Source organism: the organism of the source record quoted next, unplaced genomic scaffold (assembly GCF_019419815.1).
Source record: "Pyrus x bretschneideri cultivar Hongxiangsu unplaced genomic scaffold, Pyrus_bretschneideri_v1 Contig21, whole genome shotgun sequence".
Classification (NCBI taxonomy): domain Eukaryota; kingdom Viridiplantae; phylum Streptophyta; class Magnoliopsida; order Rosales; family Rosaceae; genus Pyrus; species Pyrus x bretschneideri.
The window spans coordinates 2,602,886-2,620,618 of NW_025999513.1; the positions used below are offsets into that span (position 1 = coordinate 2,602,886).

Below are 17,733 nucleotides of genomic sequence, written 5' to 3' on the forward strand. Positions count from 1 at the left end.
AAACGTTTTTAACCACTTGACTTGCAAGTCCAAATTAAAAGTTTTGCACCCACCACCATCTAACACCTAAATCTAAATTCATTTCCTCAGTTAATCTTTTATATGTCATGGTGGAACTTGATAGCTTGTAGAACAACAATGTTGTTTTATAAAACCATAAGTGATCTAACACAGTTAATTAACACAAGCAGCAGTCATTTTATGAAGTGTGGAAACACTGAAACATGGCATCCACCCTCTTGATGCCCTGTTGAGGATGCAATTCAGATTTCAAGCTTTTAATCGTCTTGGTGAGACCATCATGTCTGATGTATGAATCGCCTTCATTGAATGATAAATTATACTCTTAGGGGGAAAAACATAGAATTGGTACAAATTATTAACTGAATAACTGAATTTCTAAAGTCATGTCAAGATTAATGATCGTTCAGGATAAGTACATACCTTTGATTTTCAAACACTAGCTGGAATACAATCAGATTTTAGACGAGAAGTGAATGGAAAGCAGAGATACAAGAAAACCAAGAAATTCAAGTGATCCTAAAAGGAAACTAACCACAGGTAGCTGTTTGTAGTGGAACAGTGTAACTTCTCAGTATTCATGCGTTCGTTCATTCGTCAATGCTAACTTAGAAACGGGCAAGGAACTTCATGATATCTTGATGATGAGGGTCTCAAACCCATACCCTTGAAGAAAGTATGCATGAGAAGCTCATCGTCTTCTTTACTTGGGACTGGGAGCTAAAAAACCAAGCTCCTCAATTAACACATTGACATCTTCCTGATCCTCTTCTTGAACACCAAGCAAACCAATTTCTTCATCAATATTCTCATTGAACAAGTCTTGCCAATAACCCTTATCCAGGTCTTTGCCTCTACCTTCATGTTCTTCGTCTCTCTCTATACATTCTTGGTCACCATGAACATTTTGGCTTCTGCTTACCCCCGGCATGTCTATAGCAAATTGGTCCAACTCCGAAACTTCAAACTGATCAGAAATGTCACCATATTCTTGTGGTTTAACTTTAACATAAGTCTCTATTCCAACATGGCCTAATTCATCCACCTCAACATTACTAGGCCCTTGCTCAATAGTCCGCCTTCTCTTCTTGGTAACTGCTTTCTCCAGTTCCTTCCTTAAGTCCTTCTGCTGCGACAATTGTTGTACAAAATTAGGATTCTGCATTGCCCTTGCCAAGAAACTCAACATATGTTGCTGTTTCAACTCTGTCCTCTTCAGTCTATCTTCCATTCCTTGGAGGTAAACTCTATTAGCTTGCTGTTGCTGTCGAAGCTTCACTAGTTCCCCCATGAGTACTTGTTTATCGCGCCTCAACTGGTCGATCTCTATGTCCAATCCAAACCTCCCAACTTCTACACAAGAGTCCAAAGTTTTCTGTGAAGCTTGAGGAAGATGGGATGCCTTCCTCCTCCTGATGTTCTTTAAAAGATGCTTTTGCCCTCTGAGAAACGCTTCATTAGCAAACTCCCATCTGTCCGTATCAACCTTCCTAAATCCCTACGTTAAGCAAATCAAAGAACTTCTCTATGATCACATCATCCGTATGAAGCTTTAAATCCGGCACATCCAACGAAAAGGAAAGTGAGATAAAAAAAAATCAAACAAACAAAAACTGATTCATCAAGATATAAAATTTATATACAAAAGAAGCAAAAGCAGCTCCCTTTGTAATAGTCGTGCATATTTTATGCATTGGTTCCTGAAGTTTCTCTTTTGAAGCCATTTAACAATCAATATGTCCACATTTAGTAACCCCCATTAAAAAAAGCACAAAAGGGACCCAATTAAACAAACAAAAGTGATACATTTACAGATGTTTCAAGAACATGAAAGCACAAACTAGTCACATCCAAAGAACCTCACCAATATGTATTCAATATCCAAATTTCATTTTTGAGCGATAATCTAATCCAATCTTAACCACGACAAGTGAGATTCGAACTTCGTGCAGAAGGGGAGTACGCTACTCTAGCCAACAGGACTACGCTCGGGTTTGCAAACTTTGCATAATATTCAGATAAAAGGGGAGTGCTAGAGAGTGATGTTTACATAGGTGTTGAGCTGCCTGACAAAGCTGGAGAAATTGTTGTGCTTGAAATATCTGGGGAGAAGACTCATGGAAAAGCTATTGGGATCCAAAACAACAAAGCTGTTGTTGTCTCTGCTCCATGAAACTATGTGGTTGGTTGATGGGTCATCGACGATGTCATACGTTTTGGCGAGAAATGGCGGAGGACCTTGGTCATAGAGCCTCTCCAATGGCAGAGGATGATCAGGGTCTTGATCAAGATTCATTTTTTGTATGCGTAGTAAACTTTAACTACTAATCACTGATCTGGGTTGCTGTCTTTTGCTCTTCTTTTCTTCTTCTGAAAAAAAAAGGGTCAACTTTCTGATAGCAATGAGTGTTTGTCAAATGGGTTTGGGGAATGCAGGTAGAAATATTATTATAACAAAGAGATAGGGTGAACTATGAAAAGTTACAGAGAAATGGTTGTGAAAGGGAAATAGAAAGATATCTGGTTGCCATGGACACGAAGAAGCCCAAGAGAGAAATGGTTGTTAAGGAACAAGAAGGCTGCTGCAGGGTTTTTTGGTTTAAAGACAAAGGGCAACAACGAATTAGGCTGGTGCTGCTGCTGGGAGTTGTGGGGTACCCATCAATCTATAAATAGGGGGTAGTACTAGTAGTGCCTTTTTTCTTTTTTACCATTTCTTCCCTTTTTCTTTTTCCTTTTTGGCTAGGCAAAGATTTGTTGGATTCGTTGAGAAACAATGATACATGTCATACAAGAGCTCTTCTGATTTTTACTTTTGCCAAATTTCTTCCTCATTTATGAAATGATGTTTAATGTTATATAGTGGGTAGGGGTGCAAGTAAAGGCGGGTTTAATAGGCAAGGATTCGGATCCAAAAAGGAGCGTTATCAAGCTCGTAGTTAAGTTCGATTCTCCCTTCCTACGTTAATATGAGATTTGAACGTATTGAGTTGATTTGATTTGAGCTCAAACTAATTGGAGACCAAATACATTCAAGCTCAATGCTTGAAAAGTTTCGTGAAGCTTGATTGTCTAAATTGATCAAGTGAGGTTCAACTTAAAAGCAAAAAGATGTAAGTTTGACAAATATTATTTCTTGTCTAATATTTATTACATACTATAAAAAAATGTTGTCTTTTCAGATAGTCTAACAACATAAAATTATTGATTAAGTGTATTTTTGTGTAAATTTATAATTTAGATTCATTGTAATCTATAGTTGGTTATTGATGAATTTGTGTGGAGAATTTTAACAAGACTTTGGACTACTAGGTCAAACTCAATTCCAACCGTTTGGGATTGATAATGTGGCAACACAAACCTTTTGTTTTTACAAAATCGATGAGTGTTTTATACCGAGAATAACCAATTACAAGAGGTGTTAGATAGGTACATTTCTGTAGTGACTAATTTCTTGATCTAGAGGTAATTCGCATAAAACATAAACGATTTTAAACCCCAACATGACCACCACACATACCATTAGAATCAAGATATCCAATTTAAATTTTTCACAATGACAATAGACGCAACGAGCCTAAACCCTCACATAAAGTCATCGCAAACAAGAAGTTCACACAAATCATCATAGCGACACAAACAACACTACTACCTAACCCGCTCTAAGTGGTATAAACAAAAGCATAAACTAAACTAAAAAATAAAAGTAGAGTCAATTACGTGTTCAAATAAGAGAGGCAGGTACAGAGTTGGCAGAAGGCGTGGCTAGGAAAGGCACATGAGACGCCGGTTGTAGATAGGACATCGCACAAAAGGATGGGTGGTAAGGGGATTCTCAGCCCGAGCCACCATGGTCACCGTAGCGCCACCACAAACCCATAAGCCTTGGTTAGCACCAAGAGGCATCAAAAGTTTCTGTCAGCCAACGTTGGTCACAGTTTTAACAAGAACATTGGCAATAACACGCAGAAAAAGGAGTTATGACAACACAAACTTAACTATCTTGAAGAGTTTCAACCCATAAATCTAGCCTATTCCAGTGGCATTCAACCATCCGCTCCTTAATCGATTGTAAGAGATCAAATTTCAAGTTGAATCCGATCAAGTTGGATTCTTAATCATTGAATTTCAATTCATATGAGAGTGGTGAAAATAAACATATAAAAAATAAGTAATCTAAAGAACTTTTAAATGGAAAATGGAAATCAGAATTTAAGATATTTTAATCCGTTCCAAACCCTAATATTATGCCCTTTTGTGAAAGCCATTTAGCACATTAGATCTATCACGACCAATGGACAAAGAAAGTGACATGGAGAGACCAAGAATGCATTTAAATAAAAGAAAAGTTCACAAAACAATAATTGAATTGTACTTTATCAATTTTAAATTAGAAGGTTGGAGAACAAGTTCTGGGATTTATCTTTAAAAAAAAAACAAAAAACTAATTTGTGAGATTGATTTCGGGATTTGGATCCTCTCCTGAGCTAATGGAGAGGATCCTCCTGATCAATCATCGTGGACCGTTTGATTTTTATTCAACAGCTATAAACAAGGGATCCCTTTAAAATTATAATGATTATAGCCGTTAGATAAAAATCCAATGGCCCACGATGATTGGTCAGAAGGATCCTCTCTATTAGCTTAGGAGAGGATCCAAATCCTTGATTTCGTGGTCCTCCTGTTTTACCAATAAAAATAATGGGAGTTTAGAAGGTTCTCCGTTGGCAGGTGAGGTAGGTATAAGTGGGACCCTTTGAACACTATTATTAAAGGCCAATTTTCATAATAAAGAATAATGAAATGAAGTCATATGCTTTCCGACCACAAATGTATACGAAATTATGAAATATACTGATATTATGATATCAACAATTAGAAATAATCGGGCACTTACGCACGATTGATCTTAATATACTTTTATCTTTTCCGGCAAAAGAGAGGGATAATAGTTCGTGAGCATTGTAATTGTAGCTAAAATGCTTTACTCATAACTAGAGAATAAGGAATTGAAGGCTATGGAATAAATAAAGGGAGCCCAACGCCTTTTTCATTGCCAACTAACTTTTTGTCTCTATGAAAATTTGTAAGAGAAAACCTTAATTAGGAGGAGGAGCGACATCTTTAATTCTTTGACACCTACCTTAAGTCTAATTTCAGGTCATTTTCTTAGCTCATCGCCGGAGCTATGGGTTCGCCAGTGCAGTCCACTAGGGGTTGAGCCTTTTTAACGATAACCCAGTTGATGGTTTGGAAAATCCAGAGGGAGGTTTCGAAAATGGCGGGGAGGGAACTACTGGGTTCAAGCAAAGTAGGCCGATGAGTTTGGTGGTGGCTTAGCTACTATTGTTCATTGCCACGCTGCTGGGTTGCTAAACTCCTAATCTTTTGTGATGGAGAAAAAAATGAGATTAGGAGCAGAGGAAAAGATAATGTGGAGTAAAAAATAATCTCAAAAATCATAGAGTTGACATGTGGATTATTTCCCAAAAAAGACTACATTGTTCCTATTAAAAGAGCAAGGAGCAGTCTCATTCACCATGGGCAACTGAGGTAGAGCAAGTAGAGATCAATGATTGCTCAAGACACCCCTGCTCATAGGAAAAGTCAAAGGTATTTATGATATGATAATTCCTTATTTTTATCATAAATACATTCCTAATCAGGGAATTCAGAAACTACAACTAATAGGACCTCCCAAGTTGAAGACATGGACCAAACGATGGAGATCACGACGTGGCTCTACGTCATTGCACCATGAGGCTTATCATGGCAAAGACCACTATTTTGCCTCCACGGGGTACCGTGGCCATGCTAGCAGCTGCAGCCACCGCTGTAGTGGCCCACGGGGCAACCCTACTCATTATGAGGAACCCTTAGGGGCAAAAGGTCCACAACACCAATAGCTATCAGGCACAGAACCAGGCAGCTACTTTCCTTCAGTAGTAGCCCCTGGCGCCTACCACCTTCACTTGGAAGTGAGCTGCCCAAACTAAGGCAACCCAAGTCGAGTCAATCGCGACGCATGCTGCAACCCAGCACGAGCTCAACGAGCCTCCAGTTCAAGGCCAAACAGGACAAACTGAGGCGGCTCAGCGCTTATGCACCTGACTTATTCCCTCAACATTCCAGACTGTTCAGCATGGTCCAAGACCAGTTCAACCAGCCTAGATCCATATTCTGAGCCCAATGGTTGAACCAAGGGTATTTTCAGCCCACCTTACTGCAGATCTAACCCATTATGGCTCACGTTTTGCACCCGGAGTTCATTACATTTCCACAAATCAAGTAGACGTTTACCTTGGTAAATTAGCTCCTGCAGTGCACCGAGCTGCAATCGTGCCCCAGGCGAGGTGTCTCGAAGTAGGACAAGAGCAGGCGATGGCGTTTCTCTCCAGCAGTGTCCCGGTAAGTAGCTCATCGGCCAGCCACGAAACTAGCGTTATGGCAACATACACTCCTGGCTAAGCCCCTGAGATAGCGTATACTCTCATCTTAGCGCGTGGACGAACGTGCACTCTAGGTTAGTCCCCTGAACGAGCATACATTGACGGTTAGGGCCACACTCCGATGATCAACATAGACAACCTCCAGGTGAAGTGTTCATTCGTGGCTAAGCCCACAGTGAGTGTCATCCACCTCACATAAAAGTATGTAGCACAAAGGACGGAGAGGAGATGACCACTTATCTAGATCTGGCAGAGGATGAATACGAAAAGGTCATCACCCGTATTACATCCTACCAGCAGCAGCTCGTCTCCAACTACAACAGAAGGGTAAAAATCTGGCAATTTCAGCTTGGAGATCTAGTCCTAAGAAAAGCATTCATCACTGCCCAAAAAGAATGCTTTAAAAAGATGAATCCTATCTAGGAAAGTCCATACAAGGTCAGTAGAGCAAGCAGCAAGGATAGCTACACCCTCACCACCATGAACGACAAAGAGATCGACAAGTAGTGGAATGCCTATACCTTGCGGAAATACTACGCATGACCTCCCACTTCTCCATGAGCTCTGCTTAGGTGAAATAAAGCTCGAAGACTCAAACAGCTTGACAAGCACTACCTCGCAAGCCGAGTACTATCCAGTTGTTACACAGTTTCTACCTTTCAGCTAAGTTCGATATCCTTCTTCTCATATTTCAACTTTAGCTTGATCTGCGAGGACCCGAGCCTCAGAGAGATGAGGCACGCTGCGCAGCTCGCCCTTTGGACGGCTACCTATGAAGATGGACCGCAGTTGAGCATTCTTGATGTGACTAGCTACTGGCAACCCCTGGCTGAGTATTTTGTATATGTCCAACTAGCAATCTTCATGTTACGAAATGTATTCCTTTTACCTGTTGCAGTAACATCCCTTTTGAGCATCCACGATGTGACCAACTAGCATTCGTAGTTGGGCATCCCTGGTGCAATACATACATGATCTTTACGAAGATACAGAATTCTAGCTCCGGTTACACGCACATGGTTCATGCGGTTAAGCATCATTGATGTAACTAGCTAGCGTAAATAGCTGAGCATCTTGTATGTGACCAACTAGCGATCGCTGCATATCCTTGGAAGCCTAAAGCCACTGCCAATTCAACAAACAGCCTACGGTTTCTAGAAGATCCTTGGGAACCTAAAGCTGCTGCCTATTCAACGAGTAGCCTACGATTTCTGGAAGATTACCTACGGTACACCCTTTGAGCAGTTAATCGCATAAACCTATACAACTGCATAACCTTATGAAAGGTTAATGCGCATATGCACTGCCTAGTGCAGAACAACCTTTAGCATGGTTCTATGGAATTTCAAGCAGTTAATAGGTTCACACTAATTCCTAAACTATTGTGTTACTTGCTATGAAGCCTTCGAAATTGGTTACATAAAGTGCAAAACGTTTTTTTTGAACCACTGCCCATGAAATTCCATAGAACCACACACTTTTGATGTGAAAGGGTAGTGAATTTTGTGTCCCAACAATCTTTAGTATGTTGTGATGCAGGCCATGTAGCTTAAAGGATTATAAGCTTAAAGGATTTGAGAAATGATGACTAGCTAAGCAGCCAATGCCAAAGGGCAACAACGTGAGATAAAGCTCAACAGTTTAACACTATAGAAGATCAAAGTTAACAATTGAGCTATCATGCAGACTCGCCTACTTCTATAAGTAAGGTGTTTGGCTACTAACTCTCTGGTTAACAGCTTTGCAGAAGTCCTAAGCCTAGATCAACAACCACATAGGTCATGCATGCCCGTATGCTTATTAAAAAGCAATGCGCTTCGCTAACGACCTTATGATTAAAGATCTAGTGGACCATTAATACGAAACATGCAATTATAGAGGTCATTCGGCCCTTTAAGTTAGAAGTTTCAAAAGATGCCTCAAGTAAGCGACGACCCGCACATGGCAACTTGAAGTTGGTGCCTAAAGCAGAGAATATGGGGTTGACTGCTTCGTTCAAGGCAGCCTGCTCAGTTATTCATTCCACGGCTAAAGCTTGAAATGAGGTAAAAAGACAAAGATGAAGTAAAGTGAAGAATAAGTAGATCATTGGAAGAAATAGCAAAAAGCTCAAGGTTTTTATCGAAGAAGGTGCAGTCGGACGACATCTTAAGGAAATTATCTATGTAGCCAAGCTTGTAGAAGTCAGCTTGACCTTGGGTAAGGACAATCTTAAGACTGGACTTCTCGTTTTTCAGCTGTTTATTCTTCTCAATCAGGTTAGTACGAGCATTTTGCAACTCATGTAGTTCTTTCTTCAGGTTCTTGCTAGTAGACAACACTCATTGTAGCTCTATTTCCTTAGACTCAAGTCTACTAACAACCTTCTTGAGTCGAGCAACGTCATTATGCATGGCAAGCAACTCTACGTCCTTGGCATTATAGGCAGACCAAAATTCTAAAATGGCACGCTCAAGGTCCTGCATTAGCAGCGCTTGGACTTCAATCTTTTTTTTTTTTGCAACGCCATACATCCCCCATATCGTGTTAAGTTGAGCCTTCAAGTCACTAATCTCTTGGCGAGCGATCTCAAGTTGTAGAGCAGTGGGGGCAAAGACATCAAATCCCTTCAAAAAGGCAAGTTTAGACTTCAACTCTTTAATTTTCTCAGCAGCCGAACAAGTTTCTGTTACCATGGCTGCTGCTATCTCCCTAACAGCCTTGGCATCATCTTACTCTATACATGTGTACTTGAGTGCTAAGATCACAGATTTCTGCATCATAGTATGTAAGGAACCCCTCTATGAGTGAGCTTCACACCTCGCAAAGAAACTGGAGTCGACAACCTTGCTTACGCCATCAACAAACTTGGCAAATGCTTCCGTGTCCTCAAGTAGATCGGGCTTCAACAGTGCATAAATCTCAAAAAACTCCCATAAGGCTAGTTTGGAAGGCTGTTCACAGCTGCTCATACGGGCAGACGCTTCATTCTTAGTAGGAAGGGCTGGCTTTGGCAGTGGAATCGCCATCCTCACTGCACACACTTCCAGAATCAGATTGGACTTGGGCATGGAAAGTTGTCTTGGAATAAAACCAGGCATAGGGGGCACGACAGAATAACTAATGATCAAATAACTAACAACTCATTTAACCACTTAACAAACATTCTAACAACTTAGGGTGATGTGGCATTGGTTACACAAAAATCAATGATCAATAGACATATGTCTTCATCCCTCATCAATCTCAGCTAGGGTACTAAGCCTGAGAGCTGAGATTGCAGCAATGTGAACGAACTATTGAGCCTGAGATTGCTTCAGACTTTCATTCTTTAAAGGCTGATGTGCAGTCTCTTTCCAGCATTCTTGATAGGAAGGTGAAAGAGTGTGAAACTTTATTTGATCGAAGGTCATCACTAAGATGGCCTCTTGCTTGGATTTGTTTAACAAGCGTCTGATAAATCAAGACCCACCATAAAATGTGAAGAAAAAGTAGCAGTATAGGAAAGTATTTAACACAATAAAATATTGGTCCATCATAAAGTGTTTGCTCTTGTCCAATGTCAGGATGACTCCAGAGCTTGTACTCCAAAGGATCCAGAGTGGATAGTAAATGAGTTGCAGTACGATCTAAGGCAATACAAAAAAAACTAAATGCCAAGCTAGCAATCATTTCAGCACCACCGTATTTGGACATCTTTCCTACCTTTAGAACACATCACTATCATCATGAAGAGCTAATACAACTGACCCTAAGCATACAACCGGACTTATAGTAGATACATGTGACAACTAAGCTTGTTAGACTTGATATTGTAGGCTGTGATGGAATAAAAATACTTCCACGAACTCCTCAATATACTTCTTAAAAATCTTCCCAGACATCGTACTTCTCAGTTTGGCACAAGCCAACAGTAGTAATTGCAAGATTCAAGAAGCAATTAAGAATAAAGCAGTCTTCAAGCAGAGAAACATGAGCAATTGGATATATAGACGATATCTCCAACTTACACGAATCACTGGTTGATACATCAAGTTATCAAGAATTAGGATTTCGGTGAATTAAGAGAAAGTTACCAAACTTGGGAGATGCAGAAGCAACCACTAGAGGATCATAGAGAGAAATCACCAATTGGAGGAATTTTTCCATCTCGTTCCGCTACTTCCAAATGGATCAATTCCAAAATCAATTAGAAATCATCTCTTAGAACCATTAGGTCTCTGGCAATCGATCGTGTCCCTAACATCTCTAATCTTACTCTCTTGCTCCATTGAAATCTTCACAACAAAATGAAAAGGCCAACATAAAAAACCTAGTTCTCTTAGGTGTAGTGACAAACCCATGGCAAATAATTAACGAGTGTTATGAATTTCCATAAAATTTTGGCAACTCCATCAGACACAAAAAAAACCCATAATCAAAAACCAAAGATGTGAGCTTTTCATTCACATAATTGGACATCTCTTGAATTTCTTCAACATGGGTCATAGATTAATTGAACCAAGAATTCAGAAACGAATCATACAGAAACTCCAAATATATCATAGAGGACATAGAATAAAACGTTTCTTAAATCTCTAACTTGAACAATCCATCAAATAGTTGATCTCGAACACATGGCATGCAAGATCACTTGTTCTAACACTAAATTTCATTGACGCATAAGATCAAATAGGGCAAGAACCCACTAGCCAACTGCGTTTAGATTACACCACAATTTCAAAAACCCATATATCCCTAACAATCTTTGCGCACAATCTAGAAGGAAAAATAACCTAGCAATTATAGACCAATGAAGAGAAAAAAAAAATTGAGAATGATTGCAGAAGCACTGAAGAACTTAACCGAAGAGAAATAAAACTAGAAGATGATGAAATCTAATGAAAATGTAACCACCAGAATTCATGACGTGAGCCTGTTGACTCTGATACCATATTAACTACATTGAGAAAGAATCAAAGAAAATTAAAGAATTGAGAAAGATTGAAGAACTAGAGAGAGAAATGAAACTTCTATATATTTGAGGAAAAATGACAACTGATTACATTTGTAAGTTGAAGTACATTATATATTGAATAATAACCACAAAGTAACTAATTAACCAACTAACAACTCATTTAACCACCTAACAAACATTCTAACAACTTAGTGTGATGTGGCATTGGTTACACAATAACCAATGATTAAGGGATATCTGTCTTCATCGGCCACCCCTAAAGCGTAGAGAGGCGGCCCATACTCCTCTCCTCTCCCATAAATACACCCTTTATCTCTAAAATTCAAGAGGCTTTTTGCTACCCACAAACACCTAAACACATTCTTTTCATAATTCTAACTTTGGCATTGGAGATTCTTCGGCCAAAGGCCTGAAGGAAAAATTTTGTCCTAGCTAAGAACATGTAAGAACATTTGAATACATATGCAAACTAATAACTCTTTAAAGTAGGCATGCATTCAAAAACAATTCATAAAACCCATGACTTTCAAAGCCTAGTATATGGTGAACCATAAGACTCTTTAACAAAATTAAAGAGAATAAGAATTTAGAGATTCTTTACCCTTGAAGCTCATCCTTGATTACACAAGGGATTCACCCAAGTGGAGGGCCTTCAAGTCACCTCCTTGCTCCTTGAATCTTCCTTGTGATTTCCTCCCTTTTAGTGCTCCTTTTTCTTCTTTGAGGATTTGAGGATTTGTTCTCCAAAACACCAAAAGTTTGGTGTCTCTAAGTCTCCACACCAAAGATCTTGTGTGAAGATGAAATGGATGACTTAGGTAAGAAAGATTGCTATATGTTCCTCACCTAAGGTAATGAGAGAATAGGTTTCACCCAAATTCAATTAGAAACCCCTTAAGGTGAAATGGCTATAAAGATGTATTTATACCACCTCACAATGGAGTGGCAAACTTGCAATTAAGCCAAGTTCACTACCCTTAAGGTTATGGCCGGCCATTAGTTGTTATTGGGCTTAATTGCCCATTTTGTTTTAGTTGTCATACAATCTTAAACATAATGGGCCTTGTGGGCCAAAACGTTTTTGTGCCCCGAAGCCCAAAACTAACTTAAACGCCCAATACGAACGTTTCGTATAATTAATTAACTATTTAATTAATCTTGACCATTCTTCAATTAAACCATTTAATTGCTTATCCATTTCATATAATTTCTTCACTTATATCTTTACTCGGTGTACGATCCATTAGGTTCCAATTAGCGAGGTAGTGGGCGATGTTACTCATAACGATCGATTGTGAATTGAAACCACATTTCAATTCTCCCTTAAATTAGTATTTGCTAATCTTTAGGGCTTCCACAAACCATGGGTGACGCCTAGCAGCATGTCATGGTTACCCAAGCTAAGTAGAAGTGGTTGGAGAACCTATCCAGTTACAACTACAATGCAATACGGTCATTCTCTAATACAATACTCTTAATCACATTGTTTGAGTGATAGTTTGTTTCATGTCTACTATCCAATGTGATACTTCTTTATATGATTCAATCGAATAAGATTTGGAACATCTTCCTTAGTCATATTCATATGCTTTGGCCAAAGACTCTCGAATCATATCTTAGAGTATTCTCCTTCCATCATGGAAGGTTAGAGATCCCTTGTTGTACATTCATATGCCTACATGACTAGATAGCTTGACCCCAACAATGCCGTGGACACTCCAATGGAATGCCGTTGACATAATCAAAGATCAAGGACCTAACCATTAGACATCAATGATGCCTCAGGTCAAAGGACTACTTTGCATATTGCAACTATTGAGTTCTTACATGACATGTATGTTCGAACTCTTGTTTGATCGTAGTTCAGTGTACTCGATTACTCTTTCGAGCACCTATGTGTTTGCCTTAGTGTCCAACACCAAATGACTTGAGACTAGTTCATACTCACGCTTTGAGTCGACATAACACATACTAACCTTAGCGGATTGTCAATGCCCAATTGGCAATCCTATGGCTAGGAACGTTTTAGGAATGAACATAAGAGAAAGGTCTCGTTAATTTAACTAACTTAAATCACTTGTCTCTTAGATCAAATACATTCCTTGGATTCCCTTATTGCTTAAACACAAGATACTATAAATAGTGATTAACAATAAGCTTTGCCCTTCTATTAAACATATAAAAGTTTAACACAATAAGTATTCCAAAAAGCTATTACATCAAATGAGTGGCTTTGTGGGCATACTTCCAACAATCTCCCACTTGCACTCAAAGCCATCCTCCCATGTATCTAATACCCATCTTTTCCATATGGCGGTCAAGTTGGATTTGAGACATTGGCTTCGTTAGTGGATCTGCTACGTTATCGGCCGAAGCAACTTTGAGGATGTTGACTTTCCCCTCGGCAGCATATCTTCTAATGATATTGAAGCGCCTATCAAAATGCTTGTTCTTTTGATGTGCCCTGGGTTCCTTGGCTTGAGCTATCGCCCCATTATTATCACAGTACAAAGTTACTGGTGACGTAATGGTTGGAACCACTCCAAGTTCAGTGATGAACTTCTGCATCCAGAACGCTTCTTTGCCGGCTTCAGCTGCAGCGACATATTCAGCCTCTGTCGTGGAATCAGCAATTACACTTTGTTTCTTGCTTTTCCAGCTGACAGCCCCACCATTCAGAGTGAATACATATCCGGAGTTGGAACTTCTATCATCGACGTCAGATTGGAAATCTGCGTCTGTATAACCTTCCACTCGCAACTCTGATGCTCCTCCATAAACGAGGAACATGTCCTTAGTTCTTCTTAAGTACTTAAGGACCGTCTTGACAGCTGCCCAGTGTTCTGATCCTGGGTTAGATTGATATCGACTAGTAATGCTCACAGCATATGCGATATCAGGCCTTGTGCATATCATGGCATACATGAGACTTCCTATGGCGGAAGCATAAGGAATAATATTCATTTGCCGTATCTCTTCAGGAGTTTTAGGTCCCATGGACTTAGAAAGGTGAATTCCATGTCTCACAGGAAGAAAACCTTTCTTAGATTGTTCCATCTGGAACCTATTTAGCACCTTATCAATGTACATAGATTGGGATAATCCAATTAATTTTCTGGATCTATCACGATAGAGCTTTATCCCAAGTACATAAGATGCATCTCCTAAATCTTTCATGTGGAAGGTTTTGGACAACCACACTTTTACAGAAGAAAGTACTGCAGTGTCATTCCCGAATAGTAATATGTCATCTACATATAACACTAGGAATACAACTGCTTCCCCAACGACTTTTTGATAAACACAATTGTCGTCTTCGTTTTGAGTAAAACCAAACGATTTGATTTCAGTATCAAAACGAATGTTCCAGCTCCTGGAGGCTTGCTTAAGTCCATAAATGGACCTCTGAAGCTTGCATACCTTAGTCTTTTCAGACTTGGACACGAAACCTTCGGGTTGAGCCATATAAAGCTCTTCCTCTAGGTAGCCGTTCAGAAAGGCTGTCTTCACGTCCATTTGCCAGATTTCATAATCATGGTACGCAGCTATAGCAAGCAAAATCCGAATGGACTTAATCATGGCTACAGGAGAGAAAGTTTCTTCATAGTCAATCCCTTCTCGTTGCCTGTAACCCTTGGCTACTAGTCTAGCCTTATAAGTCTCCACGTTCCCATCAACGCCTATCTTCCTCTTGAATACCCATTTATTTCCAACAGGTACTATACCTTCCGGAGGGTCTACAAGAGTCCAGACTTGATTTTGATACATGGAATCCATCTCGGATTTCATGGCCTCATGCCATCTCTTTGAATCAATGTCGAACATTGCTTCATTGTAGTCTCTAGGGTCCTCCTTTGTGTCATTGTCACCTAGAAGGTGCAATTCCGCAAAGTCATTGTCTAAGCCATACCTCCTAGGTTGCTTACTAACCCGTTCAGATCTACGTGGAGCTAGGGGTTCAGGAACAGGGTTGTCAACTTGTCGAGTGCTTGTTTGTGGTTCATCATTAATCTCATTAATTTCCTTCAATTCTATCTTGCTAGTTCCTTTAAGAACTAATTCATCCTCCATGAATATAGCAGTTCTGGCGACAAAGACTTTCTAGTCGTCAGGGTGATAGAATTCGTATCCATAGGTTTGTTTAGGATACCCCACAAAATAGCATTTAACGGATCTCGCTTCAAGCTTTCCAGCATCTTGTTTCTTAACGTATGCTGGACAACCCCAAATCTTAAGATGTTTAAGACTTGGCTTCTTTCCATACCATATCTCATATGGTGTTTGTGGAACAGATTTAGAAGGCACTGCATTTAGCAAATAAGCTGCTGTGTGTAGTGCATATCCCCAGAATGATATTGGTAGATCAGCGGAACTCATCATAGAACGAACCATGTTCATCAAGGTTCGGTTTCTCCTCTCAGAAACTCCGTTATGTTGAGGAGTTCCTGGTGGAGTCCACTGTGATACAATTCCACACTCTTTGAGATAATCTAGGAATTCGTCACTCAGATATTCACCCCCTCGATCCGATCTTAGGGTCTTTATCTGTTTCCCAGTTTGCTTCTCAACTTCATTCTTGAATTCTTTGAACCTTTCAAAGGACTCTGACTTGTACTTCATAAGATACAAATAGCCAAACCGAGAGTGATCGTCGGTGAATGTGATATAGTAGGAGAAGCCTCCTCTCGACGTAGTAGACATAGGTCCACATACGTCAGTGTGGATTAACCCTAGAATTTCAGTGGCACGCTCTCCTTTCCCAGTGAATGGAGATTTGGTCATCTTCCCCAGTAGACAAGGTTCACAAGTTCCCATAAGGTCATTACCTAATGGGCTAAGATATCCATCTTTCGACATCTTGCGAATCTTATCCTGGTTTACATGTCCAAGTTTAAGATGCCAAAGTCTAACTTGGTTAACTTCTTCTCTAGCCCTTTTGGGTTTTGAGGTATTCCCGCTTTCAATACAGTGCATCCCACTATTCGTCTCTAGGTGAAAAAGTCCCTCTATCATATTACCATGAGAGATAATACGACCGTTCAAGTATAAAGTGCAACTCATTTTGTCAAACAATACTGAGTGCCCATCTCGTAAAAGCTTAGAGATAGAAATCAAATTCTTTATACATGAAGGAAAATATAAACAATTTTTAAGTTCCAGGACTTCCCCAGAGGGTAGGTTAAGCATATAGGTGCCTATTGCTTTTGCAGAGATTTTGGCGCCGTTCCCAACTCGCACAACTATCTCCCCATTGCGCAGTGTCTTGCTCCCTACTAGTCCCTGCATCGTATTACAGATATGTTGACTAGCGCCTGAATCAAATATCCAGGAATTGGAGCTCACTGTAAAAGCACTTTCTATGACCGAAATAGTCTCTTCAAAAGTTCGTGTCATAAGGCTCGCAATGCGCACCCTGTATTTCTTCTTCCAACGTTCATCCCTTCCACAATGAAAGCATGTTCCTTTGGATTTCTTTGCCTTCTTCTTAAGAAACCTTTTCCTTGTTTTTGCATTCTTACTCCCACTGTCCTTTTTGAAACATCTTTCAAATTTACAGCACATGTCAATCATCTCGTTAAAAGTATGATTGAATCTATTCACTTTATAGTTTACAATAAACTTAGTGAAATCATCCGAGAGATATGCAAGGAAAAAGTCTTGGGCCATTTTGTCAAGTATAATGGTGGGTAGTATTTTAGGCATGTCGTTAACTACATAACATAACAGAAATCGTATTAGATTGTTGATTAATCTACTTGATTGGGTCTTGAATCAAATAGTATCACCCACTATTTTTGGCAAACTCCACATCCCTCAATGGAATTCGAGAGTTATATTGAACTCTTAGCGGGGTATGGGAGACTCACCATTACCAAGCCCACCTCACGATGATACGATGTTGGTTAGCAAAAATAATGATGAGAGAATAACGCATTACTCATTTACAACGTTTGTAATTACCCATCTTGTTTGGCCTCTAGAGAATGTTGCCTCACGATGATACGATGTTGGCATTATTGCACTTAGTTAAGTTATTCCCACCATGCTTAGTTCATGTAGGGGTTCAAGAATAACCTCACGATGATACGATGTTGGCTATCCTCGTTGCCTACACTTACCTCATCATATGTTTATGGACTCCTCCTGAGTGTAAGCATGCACTTTGTACTCCCCCATGATAGGGTGAAGCCGGTGTACAAGTCACAAACGATTGGAGCCCACCACGGTGGAAGGCCTACGAAGAAATGTTCAAAACATCTCTCGTTTATCAACTTAATATTCGTTTGAGGGAGTAGTTTTGGGCTACATCAAAACATTTTAATCATA

General features: G+C 39.8%; 1 protein-coding gene across 1 annotated transcript; it reads right to left on the bottom strand.

Annotated features, from left to right (window-relative positions):
• Window positions 1–379: 379 nt before the first annotated feature.
• Window positions 380–2,668, bottom strand: LOC103961164 (heat stress transcription factor A-6b-like). Its single transcript, XM_009373691.2, has 2 exons — window positions 2,072–2,668; window positions 380–1,519 (listed from the first exon to the last, which is right to left on the bottom strand). Exons 1-2 carry the CDS (start codon window positions 2,315–2,317, stop codon window positions 725–727), a joined length of 1,041 nt encoding a protein of 346 aa, XP_009371966.2. The 5' UTR covers window positions 2,318–2,668; the 3' UTR covers window positions 380–724.
• Between the last annotated feature and the right edge of the window lie 15,065 nt (window positions 2,669–17,733).

Bases quoted from the DNA above. Each gene is read 5' to 3' on its own strand.
- LOC103961164 (XM_009373691.2), bottom strand. From the start codon at position 2,317: ATGAATCTTGATCAAGACCCTGATCATCCTCTGCCATTGGAGAGGCTC. The intron at 1,520-2,071 runs GTAAACATCACT...TGCTTAACGTAG, and splicing joins TCAGGCAGCTCAACACCTAT to GGATTTAGGAAGGTTGATAC.